General features: G+C 36.1%; 3 protein-coding genes across 11 annotated transcripts; 1 reads left to right on the forward strand and 2 right to left on the reverse strand.

Moving 5' to 3' along the window:
- The first annotated feature begins 1,246 nt into the window (after positions 1–1,246).
- Positions 1,247–8,308, forward strand: LOC122294173 (transcription factor TGA2.2-like). 9 transcript variants are annotated; one of them, XM_043102681.1, is made up of 11 exons: positions 1,283–1,417; positions 2,783–2,886; positions 3,381–3,462; positions 3,577–3,766; positions 4,047–4,118; positions 4,206–4,265; positions 4,797–4,874; positions 5,120–5,171; positions 6,172–6,443; positions 7,261–7,509; positions 7,861–8,308. In XM_043102681.1, exons 4-11 carry the CDS (start codon positions 3,701–3,703, stop codon positions 8,005–8,007), a joined length of 996 nt encoding a protein of 331 aa, XP_042958615.1. In that variant the 5' UTR covers positions 1,283–1,417; positions 2,783–2,886; positions 3,381–3,462; positions 3,577–3,700; the 3' UTR covers positions 8,008–8,308. The 9 variants fall into 9 exon arrangements, with proteins under 9 accessions (XP_042958609.1, XP_042958610.1, XP_042958615.1 ...); XM_043102680.1 differs by having other exon boundaries at positions 3,386–3,462; XM_043102683.1 differs by having other exon boundaries at positions 1,303–1,417; positions 1,962–2,886; positions 3,386–3,466; positions 3,579–3,766.
- A 255-nt stretch (positions 8,309–8,563) lies between these two features.
- Positions 8,564–11,452, reverse strand: LOC122294175 (NADH dehydrogenase [ubiquinone] 1 alpha subcomplex subunit 6-like). The gene is made up of 2 exons (XM_043102684.1): positions 11,068–11,452; positions 8,564–8,889 (listed from the first exon to the last, which is right to left on the reverse strand). The coding sequence occupies exons 1-2, from the start codon at positions 11,278–11,280 to the stop codon at positions 8,704–8,706; spliced, it is 399 nt and encodes a 132-aa protein (XP_042958618.1). The 5' UTR covers positions 11,281–11,452; the 3' UTR covers positions 8,564–8,703.
- A 1,523-nt stretch (positions 11,453–12,975) lies between these two features.
- Positions 12,976–19,744, reverse strand: LOC122294596 (peptidyl-prolyl cis-trans isomerase CYP22). Its single transcript, XM_043103479.1, has 7 exons — positions 19,483–19,744; positions 19,362–19,385; positions 19,085–19,172; positions 18,161–18,253; positions 15,103–15,135; positions 13,717–13,773; positions 12,976–13,284 (listed from the first exon to the last, which is right to left on the reverse strand). The coding sequence occupies exons 1-7, from the start codon at positions 19,641–19,643 to the stop codon at positions 13,174–13,176; spliced, it is 567 nt and encodes a 188-aa protein (XP_042959413.1). The 5' UTR covers positions 19,644–19,744; the 3' UTR covers positions 12,976–13,173.
- Positions 19,745–20,568: the final 824 nt, after the last annotated feature.

Genomic DNA, 20,568 nt, shown 5'->3' on the forward strand with positions numbered 1-20,568 from the left:
TCAATCATCAATAAATTGGCTCCACGTTAAGATCTAATCCTTTACATGATATCAATTTAACGAGGAAGATCAAGATTACAGCTAATATATTCTGAATTAGGATTAATTAATTAGTAAAAGCTTTAATAATTTAGAGATTATATTTTGTAAAGAGTGAAGATCTAAGGAACAGTATATAATTTATTTTACTCTTTACAAAATATAATTTTCTATACTTAAATTAGAAGTGTCAAATCGTGTTAATGTGTCGTGTTTGTATTGTATCAAAGTATATATATTATACTATATGGGTCAATCCGAACACAACCTGTTAAGTTTATCATGTCAAAATCTTAAACTTTAATACAACTCATTAACATAACGGGTTGGCACAATACAACCCACTAGTGAATACTATGAAATAAGTTAACATGACTCGACACAATCCATTTCAATATGTTTATGTAAATAAGTTAAACAGATATGAAATTAACCCGTTTGATCTGATTAAGTTTAGTATAATTTTATATAAATATTAAAATTATAATATCTAAAAAAATATAAAACTAAATACAAATTCAAAATTACAATTTAAATAATAAAAATATTGAAATTAAAATTTCAATAATTTTACTTTTAAGTATAAGTGTATAATTATAATTTTAACTTTCATAACAGGTTGACCATTATCAAACTGTTAAGCAATTATGACTTAAGAGGTCAATTCATGTTGAACTGAACATTTTAAAATTAAATCTAAATCCACTATTATTATATTGTATTTATGTTTAATTAATAAGTCGTATCAAATATTGTCACCTCTACTTAAATATATGCCTAGATGCATATTCATGACGTTTAAATTTTCATTCTCAAACTCATAATTATTTTAATAATAATTTTAAATAATGCATATACAATTATTTTATAAATAATATTATCTCATAAAAAATATTAAAATTAAAATTTACATGACTATTTACTGTAACATTATTAACTGTTTTCAGGGCCAAAGCATCAACTCCCTGGCATTGCATGCGTGGGAAAATCTGGAGCAGGAAACATCATCGGTAGTTGATTATGAAACTAACCGCAGAGGAGCAGAACTCCCTTACTGCAGTAAGCTGTAACTTAGATTGGCTGTATTCTTACCGTGTCAGTATCTCTGACACTGTAACAGCGAAGACAACGCTGTGAAAAATTGAAAATATTTAGAAATCATTAGGAAAAAAAAAAAAAAAAAAAAATCATGTCAAAGCACTTGAGCATTAGAAGAAAGAAAGCAAATAAAAAATTAATTAGTCATCGGAAAGTGGAAGATTTGCCCGCAAGAAGACGTCTTGAGATTGGAATTATCCAAACGTCGCTGCCCTATTTTTCTCTCACTTAACCCAATGATACACAGACCCCAACCATCGTATCATCGTCAAAATCCCAGGTGGGTTTGGTTCAAACTTCTCTGTAATTCGAGCTAGTACTGATATTTCCTGCTCAAACTTCTCTGTAATTCGAGTGAGTACTGATTTTTCCTGCTCAAATTACTATGCAACTCAAGAGTGGGGTGATTTTGATCTTCTTCTGGGTCTTATTTTTTATTTTATTTCTGAGGATTTGAGCATTTGGATACTGTTGAGTTGAGCTCAGACTAGTCTTCAAATAGCTGAAATTGTTCGAGAGCTTTCACAGAAACTTTACAGAACGGATTAGAAGAAAAATTATCACGGATAACACAAGTCTAAATTTTAAGATTTATGTTTATATTGCATAAGTTAATCATTCGAAGCATTTCGAGTACTGGTTTTCATATTCTGCATAAGTTCTTAACCTAATTCTGCTTTTCTCCCATATTGTTCCTTGAAGCATCTTATTTCTTTTTGAAAAAGGTTTCATTTTAGATCTTCTCTTGAGCATTCTTTTACTTTCCAATTCCTGTTAACCATCCAGATTTCTAAACTTTTTTTGCCATTACTTTGGGGTAACAGGTTTACCTAACATAAAATATGTTGGGCTTGGCTTGGGTTTAGCTGGCTTGACTGGAAACCATGTAACGACAATTACTATGATTGTAGGTCTTGGAGTACCATCACCCTAAATTTGCATGTTTTATTGTCTGGTGCGTGCAATTAATTTTTTTTATTTATAATTAATAAGAGATTTTTTTACTGAAAAGCCCAAATACACAGGAAGTATACAAAGGAAATACCTACCACACTCTAGAAGCAGGAAAAAGACTAGTACAGATTCAGTACATAATCAACGTCATTCCTTACAAAAATCATAGCCCACAAACACAAAGTAGAAAAGAAAAAATTCCGAAGTTCACCAAAAGAACGCACTGTCTTCAAAACATCTCTTATTCCTTTCCAGCCAAAGACACCACATTAAACACAAAGGAATCGTATTCCATTTGGAAGCTACACATTTCCTTCCCGCAAAACCTCATTCTATAAAGACTTTGCCACCTCACAATGAAGAAAGAGATGATTTACAGATTCACCACCCTTCTTGCACATGACACACCAACCAGCAATACACAAACTACGTTTTTTAAGGTTATCCGTGGTCAAAACTTTCCCTAGAGCAACCACCCAACTGAAAGTAATAAGGAAAACTCTCTTGATTGACCAATCCTTGCTTTCTGTCAAAAATCTTCTTTCCATTTGGGTAGTTAGATCAAAAGGATTTCTCTAGGGTTCTAGTTCTGGAGAGATTTTGAGATTATGATTATAGCATCTCAAGATGACATTAGTACAGCATTTTGGGGTACAACTTGGGTGGCTATAATTTGGAGAATAATTTTCAGTTGCACAAAGGGAAATTCAATACATTCTTCTCGCGTTCTTGATTTTGGGGGGATTGATCAATCAGTTGGATTTCACTTGGAGGATGTTGCTGACCTGACTGGAAGTAAGTATTTAGTAACGGAACTCCCATGTTTAGGAGCAAGCATACTTGGTTGTATCATTTCATCTGCAACACCATGACAACTGTTCTGTATGTGGTGTTCTTAGTGGCACTTTTTTTCTTCAGATACCTTATCTAAAATATCAAGTCTAACTGTAGATACCATGTCTAATAGCTCAATTACAACTGAAGATATCTTATTTAAAAGGGATCACTTGACAGGCATTTATGTGTAGGATGAAATGATGGACCTAAACCCTATCAAGCAATATGCTGCTTGTAACTAAGAAAAAGATATCCTAAGATTATACTAGTTGCAACTAATATAGGGCTGGTTAACGTTTTGCATAGCCATGAGCATTCCTAGAGTAGATTTGATTGTATTTCAAATTTTCCCTTATTCTGATTAAGGAGTACGGTGAAAATTATCAATCAGTTTCTCCCTCTCTCCCTCCCCCTCTCATTCTTCTGAGAAGGAACCTTGTATGATGTGTTAGTACAGATACCGTGATTCATTCGACAAGAGTAAGTGGGCAAGCAGTTGCATCCTATATCCTTCATATTGGCACTTCTGATAAGGCGAGATATTTTATCCCTTAAAGTTGAAAACTTTCTCATTTGGTGATTTAGATTTCTTGTAGTAGTCTTTTTTTGATGTCTTCTTTCTATGTGTTTTTCTTTTGGCCAAACCAGTCCAAGTTCACTTGATATAAATCCATTTACTTTCCAAGCGGAGCGTCAGAGGTTGCCATTAGAAAAGGGGTCAACTCTGGTTTCTATATCAAGTGGTCATCTAGAGAACAGGGAAGAGCCTGCAATGGCTGATGCAAGTCCCGGGACTGATATCTCAACAGATGTGGATACAGATGACAAGAATCAGAGGGTGATGTTTTGTTCACCTCCTCTCTTGATATGTTATTTTTTACCTTTTCACTTTGAAAAATTTCACTACACTATCTTATACATTCTGCATAGGGCTCTAATTGGCTGGTACCAAATATTAAGGATCATGTTTCACAAGTGTTTATGGTTACCAGTTTAGATACTTCTTTGTGCTCCTGTTTCATGAACAGAAGTATTCTTCTTTTGAAATTATTGGAAAATCCGGCTGATGATAATCAATATTGGTGGCATTTTGACATTTAGTTTCTCACTTTCTGCAGTTTGATGGCCAATCTCTTGGTAATGTAGCTTCTGATTCTAGTGACAGATCAAAGGATAAAACAGATCAGAAGGTCGTATGAATTAAATTATTTACATGGATTATGTATGTGCCGTTTCACTCAGGGATTCATGTTCTTTTGATTGATTACACTCTACAGACTCTCCGCAGGCTTGCTCAAAATCGGGAGGCTGCAAGAAAAAGCCGATTGAGGAAAAAAGTATGGGATTATATACAGTGTTGTTGTACTGCTTTTTTTGGGCAGTTAATATCCAGCATGTAGTTTCATTAGTTCCAAGCTTTTATAAAGACCTCGTTCATTTACATCATTGTGAAATCTCTTCTTCACAAAACAATCATGCTGTTTCTCAGTTTTATTTTCTATCGGATTGTCGTTTATTCCTGGAATTTGGGCTTCTTAATATTCATTGATGCACATGCATGCTCGCATGTACACACACACATGTTATATGATCTCAAACTCTAATGTTATTGCATTTGGGAAATCCTATTCATCTCAAGTCTGTATGGAGACACACATATAACCTTCACTTATGGTAAGTAATGTTTTGTTACTTGCGACTTGGAAGTAGCCTTTATGTGCAACATGCTTGCAAGTTTTTTATGATTGTTACCCCTACCACCTAAACGTAAATCATGTTCCTACCATTTTTCCACGAAGCACAATTGTTGAATATATCAACTGGTTTCTATGAGTCCCCTTCATTAAATTGCATCCATCCTGTTGCAGGCATATGTGCAACAGCTGGAGAGTAGTCGTTTGAAGCTGACCCAACTAGAGCAGGAGCTTCAACGAGCAAGACAGCAGGTTCGTCTGGCTTATCTTTTTTTGTGATCAGATTGCCTAGTTTTCGCTTTATTTTGTGGCGATTAATCTCCTTGATAGATGTGAATAGATTGTGTATTTGTTCATTTCTTTTTTATAACTTTTCGGCCCCACCTTTGGATTAGTTGGTAAAGGGGTAGGTTGGGTTGTGGTCAGTCTTAGGTTCGCCTTACCAACCAAACAAGAAAAAAGACTTACATTCTCTTTTCTTTTTTTCTATCCTGTAGGGAATTTTCATATCAAGCTCGGGAGACCAAGCCCATTCAATGAGTGGAAATGGTATTCCTTTCTCCAACTTGATTATTCCCCCTCGTGCATGGTTCTGTTTTCAAAATTTTCATTGGAACTAAGTTAGATTGGTTCCTGATGGTTGTGGGAGAGTCCCCAGTTTGTTGGAACAACAAATTCAGGAACTTAGCTATTTTGTATAATGATACTAAAACTTGGAATGACATTAAGCCAACGACTTTTCTCTTTATTCATGTATTTGACAATTTTTATGTTAGTTGATGTATTCTGTGAATGCACTTAAAATAGAACTATCTTTTCAGTATGTGTGGGATGAGAGTCATTTGTTGAAAATTTTCATAGAAGTTTGTTAGATTTCTTCGTGTGCTTAGTTGAGAAGAATATACTGGTATAGTCTTTGCTTTCCTTTGTTTTAGGGGTAATGTACTTGTTGTGCCATTTTTTTCCCACTTAGAGTCTGTGCACAAGCTCCCACCCACTAACACAATGAAGCATTGCTTGTTGTGTTTGTTGGCTTCTAGTGTATCACGTTTGGATGTGTATGTGTCATGGAGAGGTAGTAGGCAACTGTTGGACATGAAATTGTGGGGATTATGGTCAATGTAGTTGTGATGATGGTGCTTGCTGTGATATTGCAACTTGCAAGTATGAGATTGCATTATGGCGATGTTGGAAATTCTTGGGCTCATAAAGAGAAAATTGGGTGAGGCATAAGGAGAGGGGAGGGGGAATTAGCACCCCTGAAATCTTTTGAATTCTTGGAAATTTCATTTAGCTCTCTCCTCCATAGCTTTCATTATTCTCTAATTAGTCTATGTAAAAATTCCTTTTTGGGTGATTAATTTTGTCATGTATAACCATTGGCACCTTTTGCATTGTCAAAATATGGATTTTAAATCCAGATATGTCGATGTGCACATTTGCAGTCAGGGCCTATGATGTAGTGTATCTGTCTTCCTACGATCCCCTTTCTCTTGGTTAAGTTTCATCATGTGAACGAGATTATCAAGTTAGCTGTGTCCTTTTACAGGGGCAATGGCATTTGATGTAGAATATGGGCGGTGGCTGGAAGAGCATAATCGGCAAATTAATGAACTGAGATCAGCAGTCAATTCTCATGCAAGTGATACGGAGCTACGAATTATTGTTGATAATATCTTGGCACACTACGATGAGATTTTTAGGCAGAAGGGCATTGCAGCTAAGGCTGATGTTTTCCATTTGTTGTCTGGCATGTGGAAAACACCTGCTGAGAGGTGTTTCTTGTGGCTTGGTGGGTTCCGATCTTCTGAGCTCTTGAAGGTGAGGTTATTTTGATGTTTTGATGGTTTTCATTAGGGTTAGTTCTGGAACATTTACCAGAATTGGAGAAGTCAATATGGTAATCGTAATCTTACCCCAGAAAAGAGAATGGTAAAACCGTACCGTATATTCATTTATGCTCCTCACAACTATTATAATTCAACTGCTCTATCTGTTATGGTCTTGAATCAATTAGTGTAAGTTTTATGTCAACCAATTAGTTATGCATTTCTTGGATTCAGTTTGGTTGTTTACAGAATTCTGCCTCTTTAACCATTGATAGTTTTTGCCAAATAAGAAAAAAAAAAAATTGATGCTACAGTTATATGTAGGCCTTAAACTGCACGTAATGGCTTATGATTTTTTATATCGAATGTGTTCATCTTTTATACGGCCATAATTTAAGCTTTTAAGCATTATCAGGAGTGTTGGCTCGGTCTTGATATCGTTAGTTTTTCAGATATTCACTTTATTATCATTGGTGTATTTTCCAAAATAGGGGCTTTATTCATGTTGTTTGTCGCTTTATTTGTATATATTTCATGAGAAATTCTAAATGGAAGCCTTACACCACACACCTCCACCTAATAACATGTGATTTTTCATTTTTGCCCTTATATCTTAATGCTTAAATATGTGTGTTTAAATAGAAGGGCAAAAATGACAAATCATGTGTAGGTGTGTGGTGTAAGGCTTCCTTGTAGAAACTCATATCTCATGGATGTTTTGTTGTGTCTCACCTCCAAACCTCCAAAACACTTATGCTTTGCCCCCCCTCCCCCCCTAACATAATTGAAATTACTGATTTTGGTTGCAGCTTCTTCTGAATCAATTGGAGCCTCTAACAGAGCAGCAACTGGTAGGCATTACCAACTTGCAGCAGTCTTCGCAACAGGCGGAAGATGCATTATCTCAAGGGATGGACGCATTGCAACAATCCCTGTCTGAGACACTATCCAGCGGGAATCTTGGTTCCTCAGGTTCATCTGGGAACGTTGCGAACTACATGGGACAAATGGCAATGGCCATGGGGAAGCTAGGGACCCTTGAGGGGTTCATTCGCCAGGTATTTTCTGCTGCTTCTTTTTGTTTTCGTTCTCTCCCTTCTTACCTACTGCTTAAACTCGAAATTCTGTCATGATCGAATCTTGTAAGCTCTTTTCTGTGCTACACTTTTGGGAGTATTTTTTATTATGTACTTCACTCCAAAACTGGACGTGGGAATGTTAGAAATTAGAGCAGTTAGAAGTTTGTCAAATTTCAAATTTCTGTTTATTCATGTTTTTCATAGGCAAAATACCTGTCTTCTCTTATATTTTTGCTGAAGTTTGGAATTCTACATATATTTATTGTTGTCCAACCTTTTCATGTATTTTTCTTTTCTTCCTTTTTTTCTTGGGTGAGTTATTGTCATCAGGCTGACAATCTCCGGCAACAAACGCTGCAACAAATGCACCGTATATTGACAACACGCCAATCAGCCCGTGCTCTCCTTGCAATACATGACTATTTCTCCCGGCTACGTGCTCTTAGTTCCCTCTGGCTTGCCCGCCCAAGAGAATGAACACCTTCTGCTTCACCAACGCTGACTGGTAAAATTATGGATCCTGAAAAAAAAAAAAAAAAAAAAAATTCTCACTTCAAATTGACTCTATGATCCGGTACTCGGGATACTCGGTCATCATTACAGTTTTTCTTTTCTAGAATTTTCCTGTGTTGTAGTCTTAGAACTCCAGCGTATCATTGATATTAGTGTTCCCCTGTCCATCATGTTCACAATCGTATCATCTAGAAATGGTATGGTTGGATAAGCTACATGTATCTTGTTTGTTGTCAATAATAATGTTACTTTTTATTCTGTGTAACCCAGCATTTTAAAATGAGTATGAAGTTGTCTTAAGCCATGATCACTTTGACTGCTTTCTACTGAGTTCTACCATGAGACTCAGTTTGGCGTGTTAGATGTACTCAATTTGGTTTCAATAAAATTGGGATATTCGTCGTGTTTCTGTTATAATTCTTTGTAATCAATGAATCTAAATTACAATGACTTTGAGTTGTACCAAAAGAGGGAGTTTCAAGAATGAGAAATGTTACAACTATAAGAAATTTCACGAAAGTAAATTTATAAAATAATGTAATTTTATATGATACTGTGATATATTTTACAATCTATAAAAAAAGAAAATTTCAAGTACATATTTATTTGTGGAGCCCACGTCCAATGGGAAAGGAGGCGCATTTGTTGAAGAGTAAAAATTCAGAAGTAATTGCTGTTGTAAAAGTTTTTGAGAAAGTTGGAGATGCCTTGATCCTTGGTTCCCACGTCCTGCACAAGCCCTTGACGACCCACCACATACTGCCCAACAATATGGTGCCGCTGCTTTGCATGTTCCACAATGTTATTCAGCTCTTCCATTCCCTTGAAGAGCAACATATCAATCACCTGCAGATATATTATATATATGAGGTTCACGGGTGAGAGACTTTTTCAATTCATAATTATTACAAGACATCTTACCAACGCATCTCCTGCCGTGCAAGCACTACCTAAATTGTTTAAAAATTATTAAAACAATCAAAACTATGGACTCCATATGAAAAGATGTACAATTTGTTCAAGCATACTCCATACCCCACCTTCTAGTCCAGCACAGAATAAATTAAGGATCCAACACCCACAGTGGGTGTAGCCCGAGAGATTCTTCAGATAAGGACATTTGGTCTTTTTTTTTTTTCGTACATTTTTTACACCTTTGAACATTAAAAAAGAAAAAAAAAAACACAACATCATTAAAAAAACACTTTCCTAATCACTAAGTAAAAAAAAAAAAAAAAAAAAACAAATTGAATTGGGAAAATGTCTTGAGGACCAGTCAAAACAGCAAAGTTCAGATAATATTTGTTTGAGGTTCATGAAACTTTCAAGCTTCTTGTTAAGTATCGATTTGCTTTTCATATCAAGTCAAGGGCATCTTCTCGGAATCTCGAGTGCATAAACCATGAAATTATGAATGACTCGTGTCTCTGTGCGACGGTGAAACTTCAGATGTTTGGAAAGTCATTCAAGGACCATTTTAACCAGCGAGGTCCCTGTAATTTCTGTGGGCAGAATCTAGATTTCTCAAAACACAAGGAAAAGATCCATACACTTACGTATTGAATAAGCAGACTGTATTTTAAGAGACAGCATTAGGTCCATATAATGCATAAAACACTAACTAATTTAACGCTTTTGTCATGAGAAGGAACATACATATCTCTTCAACTAAACTTAAAGCCCTAATCCCAATTAAATTGGTGTGGTTATGAATACTCTCCTCAACTAATCAAGGTCGGACGTATTCTTTTTTGTAATTCTATACCATCTAAAACCATGCTCTCACTCTATCCTCATAAAGCTAACATAAGATCTGTCAATTGAGACTTCAATAGTCCACTAAATGCTCCCTATTTATGACAACAATCTTATCTACAGATGACTTCGTTCCTGGGACGCACAAACTTCATCTCACCCAACCAAATTGTTCTTCCCATACTCCTAGAGGCTAGAACAATACCGCAGAAGATGTCTCTAACGCCATTGATTCCATTTCTCCACAGCATGAGAAACTATGGACAGCAAAGTAGTATGTTGGAAACGGATTGTTGTATACCCTTATAAGGAATGCGTCTTCCAAGTATTGGAGAATTTCCCTTCCACTGCCAAATTCCATAAGCTAAGTACTTATCAAAGAGAGGAAGGGGGGGGGGGGGGGGGGGGGGGGGGGGAACACTGTTTGAGCTTTAAAAAAAATCTTGGGTGAAAGAATGTGGATGCTTCAAATACCTACTAGGAGTAAGGGTTCGGAAACTGATTGAGATTAGGCAGCAGCAATGGACTCTCACTAGAATTCTAGAAAAATCTGTTGTAACTTCTTCGACAATGAATAGAATAACATCTGCTTACTCGCAATCCAAGGAAGCCTTTAAGAAAGAAGAAATGTCAAAATTTACACTACATACATAATGTTCCAACCAAAGTATAAAGCTTCAACGGAGACGACAACATTCCTACAAGTTATATACACGATGACTATCAGAAAAATGCCCACGCAAGTCTTCCAGTCTCCAGAGACCAAGAAATATCACAAGGCTCTTCGCTAACCTTGGCTGCTCAAACGGGAATTGATCGCTCGAAACAATATCAAGAAAATTCCATATTTTTTTTTTTTTAAGTAATAGCAAGAAATTTCTATGCCAACAACTGTGTCAATGGCTAGCTTCACTTAATCGCTAAAAGTTCTCTAAAGCCCAATTGCAACAAACATAATGGCAATTAAATCAGTCACGTTAGCTTGACCAGATTAACGCCCAAAATCAAAATGCATCCAAAATGAAAATCTAATAACTTTAATGTTTAACGGAAAGTAAAAATTAGCAAACGCAATTCATAAGGTGAAGCAGACCAAATAAATAAAATTAGACCAACCAAAATCAATTTCTTTTGTAATAGCTACGTCGCTGGAAGCAGAGACCATCGGAACCAGAAGGCGAAAAACCAAAAACAATCCTATGTGCCTGTTTGTTTCGTACAAAATTTCTGAAGTCCCCCAGAAAAGGAAAAATAATAAAATGCCCGGACCTTGGGATTGGTGATGTGGGAGTTCTTCCGGATTTCGGAGGCGATGGTGGAACGGAGCTGGGAGACCGTAACGACGTCGTCGAGGGTGTAGATCTCCATGATGGTGGGTAGGGATCTGCAGGCGGCCCTGAAGAAATCGAAGACTCGCGTCCTCGCTTCGTCCAGACTCGCCGAGTTTGGCGGCACCTTCACGCTCCGTAATGTAAACGCCATTGCAGCCGACTCGCCTAGGCAAAGCGAGAGGAGAACTGTGTAACACTCCCCAGGTATTTGATAAAATAAAAATACACTTGCGGATAGCTCACTTCCAGAAGCACCTCAGGAGAAGAATGGAGATGGAACTAGAAAATTCTAGTGCATTTCGATCATAAACTCCTGAGCGGGGAAATGCTCATTACACAGTGATGCTCACCGAGTTGGGCCTAGTTAGACAGAAAAAACTGATAACATAAAATGAAATTCTAATGAATTTAAACTGGCCCATGGCCCAACAACATATCAACTCAAGTCTCAGAGCCTGTTTGAGATTAAATTTGAAAGCTTAAAAAATATTTTTAACTGTTTAAAAACTCTTTTAGAGAAAAAAATTATATGTTTAGGTCTGTTTGGGACTACGTTTAGAGTTTTAAAAAGTGCTTAAATAATCTTAAAAACTTTTTAATAAAAAAAATAAGTATTTTTAAGTGTTACAATTAAAATATTTTTTAATCTTAAATAAGCTAAAAAGTAAGTTTGAAAAAAGTATCATTTTGGTAATTTTCTTCAAACGTACTTTTCTAGATAATCCGGAATGTAGTTTAAATTTTAAAAAGACTGTTAATGGGCGAAAATATCCATATACTTTTTTAGATAATTACAACTTTCAAACTTTTAAGAATACGGTCATGATTTTTAAAAACTCAAATCATCGTCATTTCTAACTCAGAAAGCACTTTTTTAATTTGTTTCCAAAAGAATGTAACATATTCGAAAGTGCTTAAATATATGGTTATCAAACAATAAATAAACTTTTAATAGTAGAACTTGTTACTTAAATTATAAGTTATAAACTCTAAAGTTATAAGCTATATTTTCTACCACAATCTCAAACATGCATTTAGTAAATTTATAACAAGTGCTTTAATTACCTAAAAAATTGAAATTCTACTTTTTTTAAAAAACACCAAATTGAAACTTTTATAAAAAAACTCGTACAGATAATTATATATTTTTAAAAAATTAATGTAACTAACTTTAAAAGTGTTTTAGATATATATCTATCAATCAGTAAACAACTTTTAAAGTATAGAACTTATCATTAAGTTATCAACTATAAGCTTTAAAGTTATGAGTTATATTTTCTACCGCAATTCTAAACATACACTCAAACTCAGTTACTGAGGTCTTGTTTCTGTTATCACAATTGAAGAGATCTATCATACAAGAACAGCTGCTGATCATGGGCTATTTTTAGAGTGCGACGTCGTTTTCATTACACAATACCACTGAGAAGCGTGCCACCAAAATGGGTTTTTGGTTGAATGGAAGTTTATCTTATCCATTCTTTTAACTCTTTTATAATTAATTTAAAACTTATTTTATAATCAAACAATGAGATTATACCATTTCACATAAGAACCAACTATTCGAAGTAGAGTTAATTGCAAAAAAGTTGCAAATTTATCATTTTCCATAAATTAAACTAAAAAGGAAAAACCATTATTAGACAAAGATGGAAGGAGCCATCCTCCCATGCAGTGGCCACGGAGGGTCAATCCCAAGTGCATGGAGTCTAGAGAATGGTTCATTGGGAAAAAAATGGTTATGTGGGACTTTTATCCAAGCCACCTCTTCAAGATCCCACTCATGTAGAACCAACTTTGGATAATTGAATAATCCCCATAGAGGACAAAAGACAAACATTCTATCTGCACACACAAACAGGATTGAGACTTCTATAGCTGAGTGAAGAAAAAACCATTTAGCAGAAACGTGATATTGAGAATGATAACATGTTTTCCGTTAATTGAAGGAAATCACTATTGATAATGGTCTCACTTGATTTGGAGAATCAGCTCTATATGGGTTGTGGAGATAATTTATGTTAGGCATGTTTCTCAACTAAGTTTACATTTCCCCACACTCAGCAATAATACATGCGAGCTTAGGCCGATTGTTGGGTCCCGAAGCCACATTCTCAATCTTTCTGACAACCAAAAGACCATCTCCAAGTACCCTCTGCATAGAAACTGACAAAAGTAAATAACATGCCAAAAAGACTTCCATCTGGGAAAGCAGCCAGAAAATAAATACCACAAAAAATGTTTTGGCCATCGCAACAGAAAATAACGACTCCACCTTATCAACACACAAAGAAAAGATAAATCATTTAAAAGTTTGAAAGCAATTTTTAAGCGTTCCATGAAGATCTGAACGGGCTAACCAAACCACTAGATCCTAGGTTGTGTTTGTCTAGTTCTTGGGTTATCTAAAATCATTCCAGTTTTCAGATTAGATCAGTCCTAATACTGATGCCAAGTACCTTGATTCACTTCAATAGCATGTCAAACTGACCCAACCAACAATAGGGAACACTCAATTATTGTGTGCAATTTTGGTATTTTTTATGAATAAATTGTACAGCAAAATTCAGCAGGAGTTAGAGCATACCCCAAATACAACGTGCTTATTGTCAAGCCAGTCACATTTTGCACAAGTGATAAAGAACTGCAGTAAATGAGAACTTTAATCAACACAAAATACAATAGTTAACAGCAAAAACAAAAATTAGGAAAACTTCAACAGAACTCATTTGAACATAAATCAGTCTCCTGTTACTTTGAACATCAATGAAGGGGAAATGTGGCAGCAGGTTTAAACTCAAATTGTGTGCCCATATTACCAAATATGCATGTGCCAACACATATAACATGAGATAAAGGATACTCGATCAAGGGATAGGACTTCCTAGTTCGGTTACATCCTTTCTAGGACTAAACAACTAAGGTAGAGAAGCCTACCTTTCAGTGGTAAGGCTGACAATAAAATAATCTTGCTGAAATAATATCAAAATAGCCGTTTTATGAAGTACCCATACCAGCATGCTTCAGGGGCGGCTCAATACAAATTGAAGCCTAAGGCAGAATTGGAGTTAGTCATTTGTAATTATAATACAATAAAATATAAATTATTATATGGAATATTTTTAAAATTTTCAATAAAATGAGATTTTATTTAAAATCTTTAAATAAAGTTTTTTTGAATTTATATTGAATACTACAACTTAAAATGAGGCCTCAATGCAAATTTAGCACCTCAATTTAGTAAGATCTTAAAAAATTATTTAAAATATAAATAATTCATTGTATTAAATATTAAATTTAGTATTATGAGGCCTTGCACATATTGAAAAATAAAAAAGTTATTTAAAATTTTATATAATGAAATGGTTTTTATTTTTTTTTTAAAAAAAATTAAGAAAAAAATACCTCATTTTTAATTTTGGGGGCCTTACATAGAATGGGGGCCTAAGGCAATGGCGGCCTTGCCATTGAGCCAGCCCTGGCATGCTTGCTATAATGAATAATGCTAAATACAAGTCCCAAATAGAGAAGCTTCATACAAGCCCTTTGTAAAAAAAGTGGGTTCTACTAATAAAAAATAATTTTTTACACTTTTTTAAGATGGGGTCCACTTTTTTACACGGGCTTGTATGGGACTTGTCTATTTGGGAATTGTACAAATCATTTCTCTGCTATAATTTGTATTTTGTAAAGGTGATCTACCCAACCCTTGACTGGGGGCTGGGCTGGTTTCTAGTTCCCCATCTCCACCCACCTAAATGCATCCCATACTTGGCAGGTAACTGAATTGGGGCCAATTATTGCTGCACATCATATTATGGCCCAAAAAGATGTCCCTTTGTGTGTGTGAGTGTGTGTGTGTGTGTGTGTGTGTGTGTGTGAGAGAGAGAGAGAGAGAGAGAGAGAGAGAGAGAGAGAGAGAGAGAGAGAGAGAGAGAGAGAGAGAGAGAGAGAGAGAGAGTTGATGAATGACCTGACTACCATTAGAATTTGGTCCGCTATTTGCCTGCAGAAAGAGGAGGAAAAAAGATGATCCTTCTTAGCATCTTGAATACGGTTTTATCATAACAAAATTTTGTACTAAATACATGGAAAGAACATGAGGTTTGGTAAAGATAATTTTTTTGATAAGTAGGTTCGGTAAAGATAATTTTTTTTTGATAGGTAATAGAGAGCTTTATTAAGATAAAGATGGGCATAGCCCAGGTACACTGGAGGTATACATGAGCATACACCTATTTAGGAACTAGAGACAGAAGCAAGAAAATCATGGAAGCTTAGGCCATTAAAGTCTAAAGCCATGGCCCACAGAAATAAAGTCTTCCATAAGAAACTCCGAAACTCTTCTGAGGAACGTTCATGATCCTCGAAAAGTCTCTCATTTCTTTCATTCCAAATACACCAAAAAATACAAATTGGAGCCATCCTCCACAAAGATGCAATTTGCGGAGTCCCGGAGATTCCTCGCCAGCTTGCTAAAAGCTCCACCACCCGACCTGGCATTACCCATGCTATTCCCATTCTGTTGAAGAAGTAGTTCCATATCTCACTTGCGAACTTACAGTGTAGGAGTATGTGGTCCACTGTCTCTCCATTGTTTCTACACAAACAGCACCAGTCCACAATAATAAGGCCACGTCTTCTAAGATTGTCAGTGGTCAAGATCTTCCCTAGTGTTGCTGTCCATACAAAAAATGCAGCCTTAGTTGGTGCTTTGCTTCTCCAAATATTCTTCCACGGAAACTTAGGCCTTTGTTGCATGGTATTGACTTCATAGAAGGAACGTACCGAGAATTTCCCCTTTCTATTTGGCCTCCAAACCATCATATCTTCAGTTGTGGCAGCAATGGGCAAGCTGTACAGTAAATTCATAAACTCCAGCAAGTCATTTACTTCCCAATCATTTGCATCCCTGGTAAGACTAATATTCCACTCCTGTGTGTCTTGAAAGATCACCCTCAAATCAGCCACCACAGCTGCTTTCTCCCGTGCAATAGCAAAGATTGTGGGATAGGCATCCTTTAGAACCAGATCACCCACCCACCTATCCATCCAAAAACTGATCCTACTACCATCCCCTAAACATAACCGGGTATTGCAAGAAAAGGACTCCCACCCCTTCCTTATATACTTCCAAAGCCCCACACCATAAGTCCCCCTTCCCTCTTTAGAACACCAACCCCCACATTCACTACCATACTTTATGTCAATCACTCCTTTCCATAAAGCTTCCCTCTCACAATTATACCGCCACAACCATTTACCCAACAATGCCATATTAAAGGCCCTTACATCCCTAATCCCCAACCCACCATCTCTCAACGGAGTACAAATCTTATCCCATCCCACCAAATGATACTTGAACTCTTCTCCTATCCCACCCCATAGGAAATCTCTCTGAAGTTTCTCCAATCTCTGTGCAATGCTAGCAGGGAGTGGGAATAAGGATAAAAAGTATGTAGGAAGGTTAGATAGCGTACTTTTAATCAAGGTTATTCGTCCCCCTTTTGATAAGTATACCTTTTTCCACCCAGCCAGTCTACGTTCGAATTTTTCCAGCACCCCTTCCCAAATAGATTTTGCTTTGAAAGAAGCCCCCAGCGGAAGGCCCAGATACTTCAAAGGCAAGGAAGAGACCACACAACCCAAGATGTTAGCTAGCCCCCTGATATTATTTACTTCTCCCACTGCAACCATCTCCGTTTTAGCAAGATTGATCTTCAACCCGGACACGGCTTCAAAGCATAGCAAAATAGCCTTCAGGGATTCTATATGACCTGCCGTTGCCTCACAAAATAATAAGGTATCATCTGCAAACAAGAGATGAGAAATAATGATGGAACCATGATTGCCCCCCACATTAAAACCTGAGAAAAATCCACCCCCTACCGCCGCTGACACCATTCTGCTTAGTGCCTCCATAATCAGAACAAATAAGAGAGGGGATAATGGATCTCCTTGCCGTAACCCCCGCGAGCTATTAAAGAATCCCACTGGATCCCCGTTAACCAAGACCGAGAAACGCGCCGTTGATACACAGTGTCTTATCCACTGCCTCCATCTTGCCCCAAACCCACTTCTAACCAACATATACACCAAAAAATCCCAATTCACGTGGTCGTACGCCTTCTCCATATCAAGTTTACACAAAATACCTGGGATTCCGGACTTGATTCTGCTGTCCAAACACTCATTTGCTATAAGAACCGAGTCTAAAATTTGCCTCCCCTTCACAAAGGCATTTTGAGATTTAGAAATGATCTTTTCCATTACCGTACTCAACCTATTGGCAAGAACCTTTGCAAGTATCTTGTACACGCTGCCCACAAGACTTATTGGTCTGAAGTCCGAAACCTCCATAGCCCCCGCCTTCTTAGGGACTAAGGCAATAAAAGTAGCGTTTAAGCTTTTTTCAAATTTTCCATGCGTAAAGAATTCCTGAAAAACCAGCATTACCTCTTCTCTCACCACCTCCCAACAAGATTGGAAAAAAGCCAAAGTAAAACCATCAGGCCCTGGTGCTTTATCCTTATTCATTTTCTTAATAGGTAAAGATAATAGGTAAAGATAATAGGTAAAGATAATTAATACACATAAGCGAACTGTAAGAGCTTATTTCCATTAGCCAAATCCTGTTATAATGAAGTCTACTGAATTCTTTAAAAGTTTCACAAAATTTGATGAATTTAATCAACTTTTAATTGTAGTATAGTTTAGCTGTTTAGCATGAGAGGCTATATAAAGTAGATATTATAAGAGAATTCAGAGGGAAGTTGTCCAGACAGCATCATCAATGTCCTAACAAAAGAGGCAAATATGTTTATGTCCTAATAAGTGTGCGTTTTATTTATTAATGTATTGGGAAGGTGTTTTCATACAAGTCCAGGATGCAAGCCATAGATGCCATCCCAAGTCCCTAAAGATAATAAGTTACAGCTAAGATTATGAACACTCCAAGAACACAGAAAAGGCACAGCCAATAGTTTATCATGGCATATAATTTTCAACAAGACAGACACTGAGACACATACCATTGATAACAGACCAGGACCGGTGTGTTTGGCAACAAAATTTTCATCATCAAACTTATGTCCGTAGATGGAAATACATCCACTACCATCACCCTGCAAAGAATACTGTAGTAATAAGAATTGCACATATTGATATATATATATATAAATAAATAATAAAAAATAAAAAAAGAAAAGAATTGCATGACTATAAAACAGGTCTCAGTATTATTCATGTGATAGAATAATACATGATTGTAGAAGTAGAGTTTTTAAGGATTACAAGTGCAAGAGTGTCTGTGCGTGCAGGTGTAGATGGATAAGTGCTACAGCATGAAAGTCCTTTCATCAGGCTCGCCAGTTTCCTAAAGAACTGCTCCAGCAGCTTTGAAACCTTAGTCCTAGCAACAGGAGTCTTAATGCAATATCATTGTACTGGTCTAGTGGATGTGTCGTTATATAATAACAGGATAGCAAATAAAGGTGTGTCAGTAAAGTGTGGCTGGTATATATGACTCTATCAATAGTTCCTCTCCTTTCTATCTCTGTCTCTCAATCAACACTTGAGCATCTCTCACTCAAAAGAAAGAAGGGCTTTTATTGGACAGATGTCACGAAATACCCAATCCTCAATAAGACCAGCCCTCTCTTCCTGACCCAACTGACCAGACAATTCTCACGCTTCAAATGAGAATTTGTGCTTTCAATCTTGTTCTTAGCTCCGGTTCCCTTTGCCTTTCGGAGATGCCACAGCTTCTAATGTGTTCGTGTTCGTGCATGATAGTGTAATTGTATCACCATATAGGATGTAAAGAGAGAAACAGATCAACTAATCAAAAGACTTAGTGTAACCCATTTTACCATCAGAAATATACGAAATCTTTAACAAAAATGATACGACTTTGTAGAATTGTTACATTTTTAACAAATGAGAGTGCTACCGACCTTTAAGAAGTCACCAGCCTGAATCATGAAATCCTTAATCACTCTATGGAACTGGCATCCCTTGTAACCCACAGGCAACCCGGCTTTCCTGCCAATTTAGCTCCATTTAAGCTAAAATTTTATATAAAATCCGTAATTGAAATGAGTAAACTATAAATTCAATTACCAGGTTCATGCATATGAGAGAGAGAGAGAGAGAGAGAGAGAGAGAGAGAGAGAGAGAGAGAGAGAGAGAGAGAGAGAGAGAGAGAGAGAGTGAAATTTACACTATTTTTACCTGTACTCGCCGGTGCAGAACTGCCTGCGGGGTAACACAAAAATACAAAGTAAATTCATTTTAGTAAATTTAAGCAAAAGGAGCATAAGAGAGGGAAAGTGTGAGGGGGAAGTGGCAAGACCTGAAATTTTCTGCGGTTTTGGGAGCGATATCGGCGAAGAGCTCCATCTTGATGCGGCCGGCGGGGATGTTACCGATGGTTATGTCAAAGAATACGATTGGGTTCTTCGGATTCGGCGGCCGCACTTGCCACTCCACCGTGTTCCCTCCTCCTGACGCCATCGATGTCAAACTAGCAGCTTCTTACTCCTGCTAATCGATTTCCTTTCCCTCTTCTCAGTTTGGGGTCTAAAGACGGCGTGGTTGCGTATATTTGAAGCAAATGGTGTGGGCTTCGGCTCGGGCCAATTTATCATATCGTTTATCAAAATAATTTTTATAGATTTATTTTTTTATTTTTTTATGGCATTTGATTTTTACAGCAACTACTTAAAAATAAATTAATTTAAAATATATCAAATTATTTAAAATGAATTATATCAATCAATGTGATAAAAAGGAGAAATGACATTAAAGTATGAAACATGGAGTCTTCTTCGTGTATCCTATTTGAAATTAACATGTTAATTTGGAATTTATATAAAAAATTATTTTTTTAAAGATAGTGCTAGCGGGCTGCCCAACACTTAACGATGTGCGTATCATTAACACAAATATGAGGATTATTTTTTTTTATTTGTAAATATTTTTTAAGATCCTTAATTATTAAGAACAAATTACACAATTTCACTGATAGTCATTTCCTTAATCATTAAGTAAAAAAATAAATTAAAAAAATTAAAATTCATGAGCGGTAAGTTTGACCACTAGCATTTTCTTTTTTTTAATAATAACTTCTACTTTTTTTCAAATGGAGTACGAGGGGATTGCATACTCCAATACTATATATAGTATTATCTAATAAAAAATGATAAAATTCTAATATAGAAAATTACGAAAATAAAGATAAAAAATCAAATCAATATAAGTAAAAAGAAAAATCTAATGAATTATGTTTCAAAATTATGTCACTCAAATTCTAAATTATTACTTCTTATGTAGGCTTACATCTACCAATTGAATCTAAGGAAAATTAAGGAGGAAGATAGTAGTAAGTTTTTAAGAGTAATGTTAAAGATAGTTTTAAAGTGTGCAAGCCCTATGCATT

Source organism: Carya illinoinensis, chromosome 14 (genome assembly GCF_018687715.1).
Source record: "Carya illinoinensis cultivar Pawnee chromosome 14, C.illinoinensisPawnee_v1, whole genome shotgun sequence".
Taxonomy (NCBI): Eukaryota; Viridiplantae; Streptophyta; class Magnoliopsida; order Fagales; family Juglandaceae; genus Carya; species Carya illinoinensis.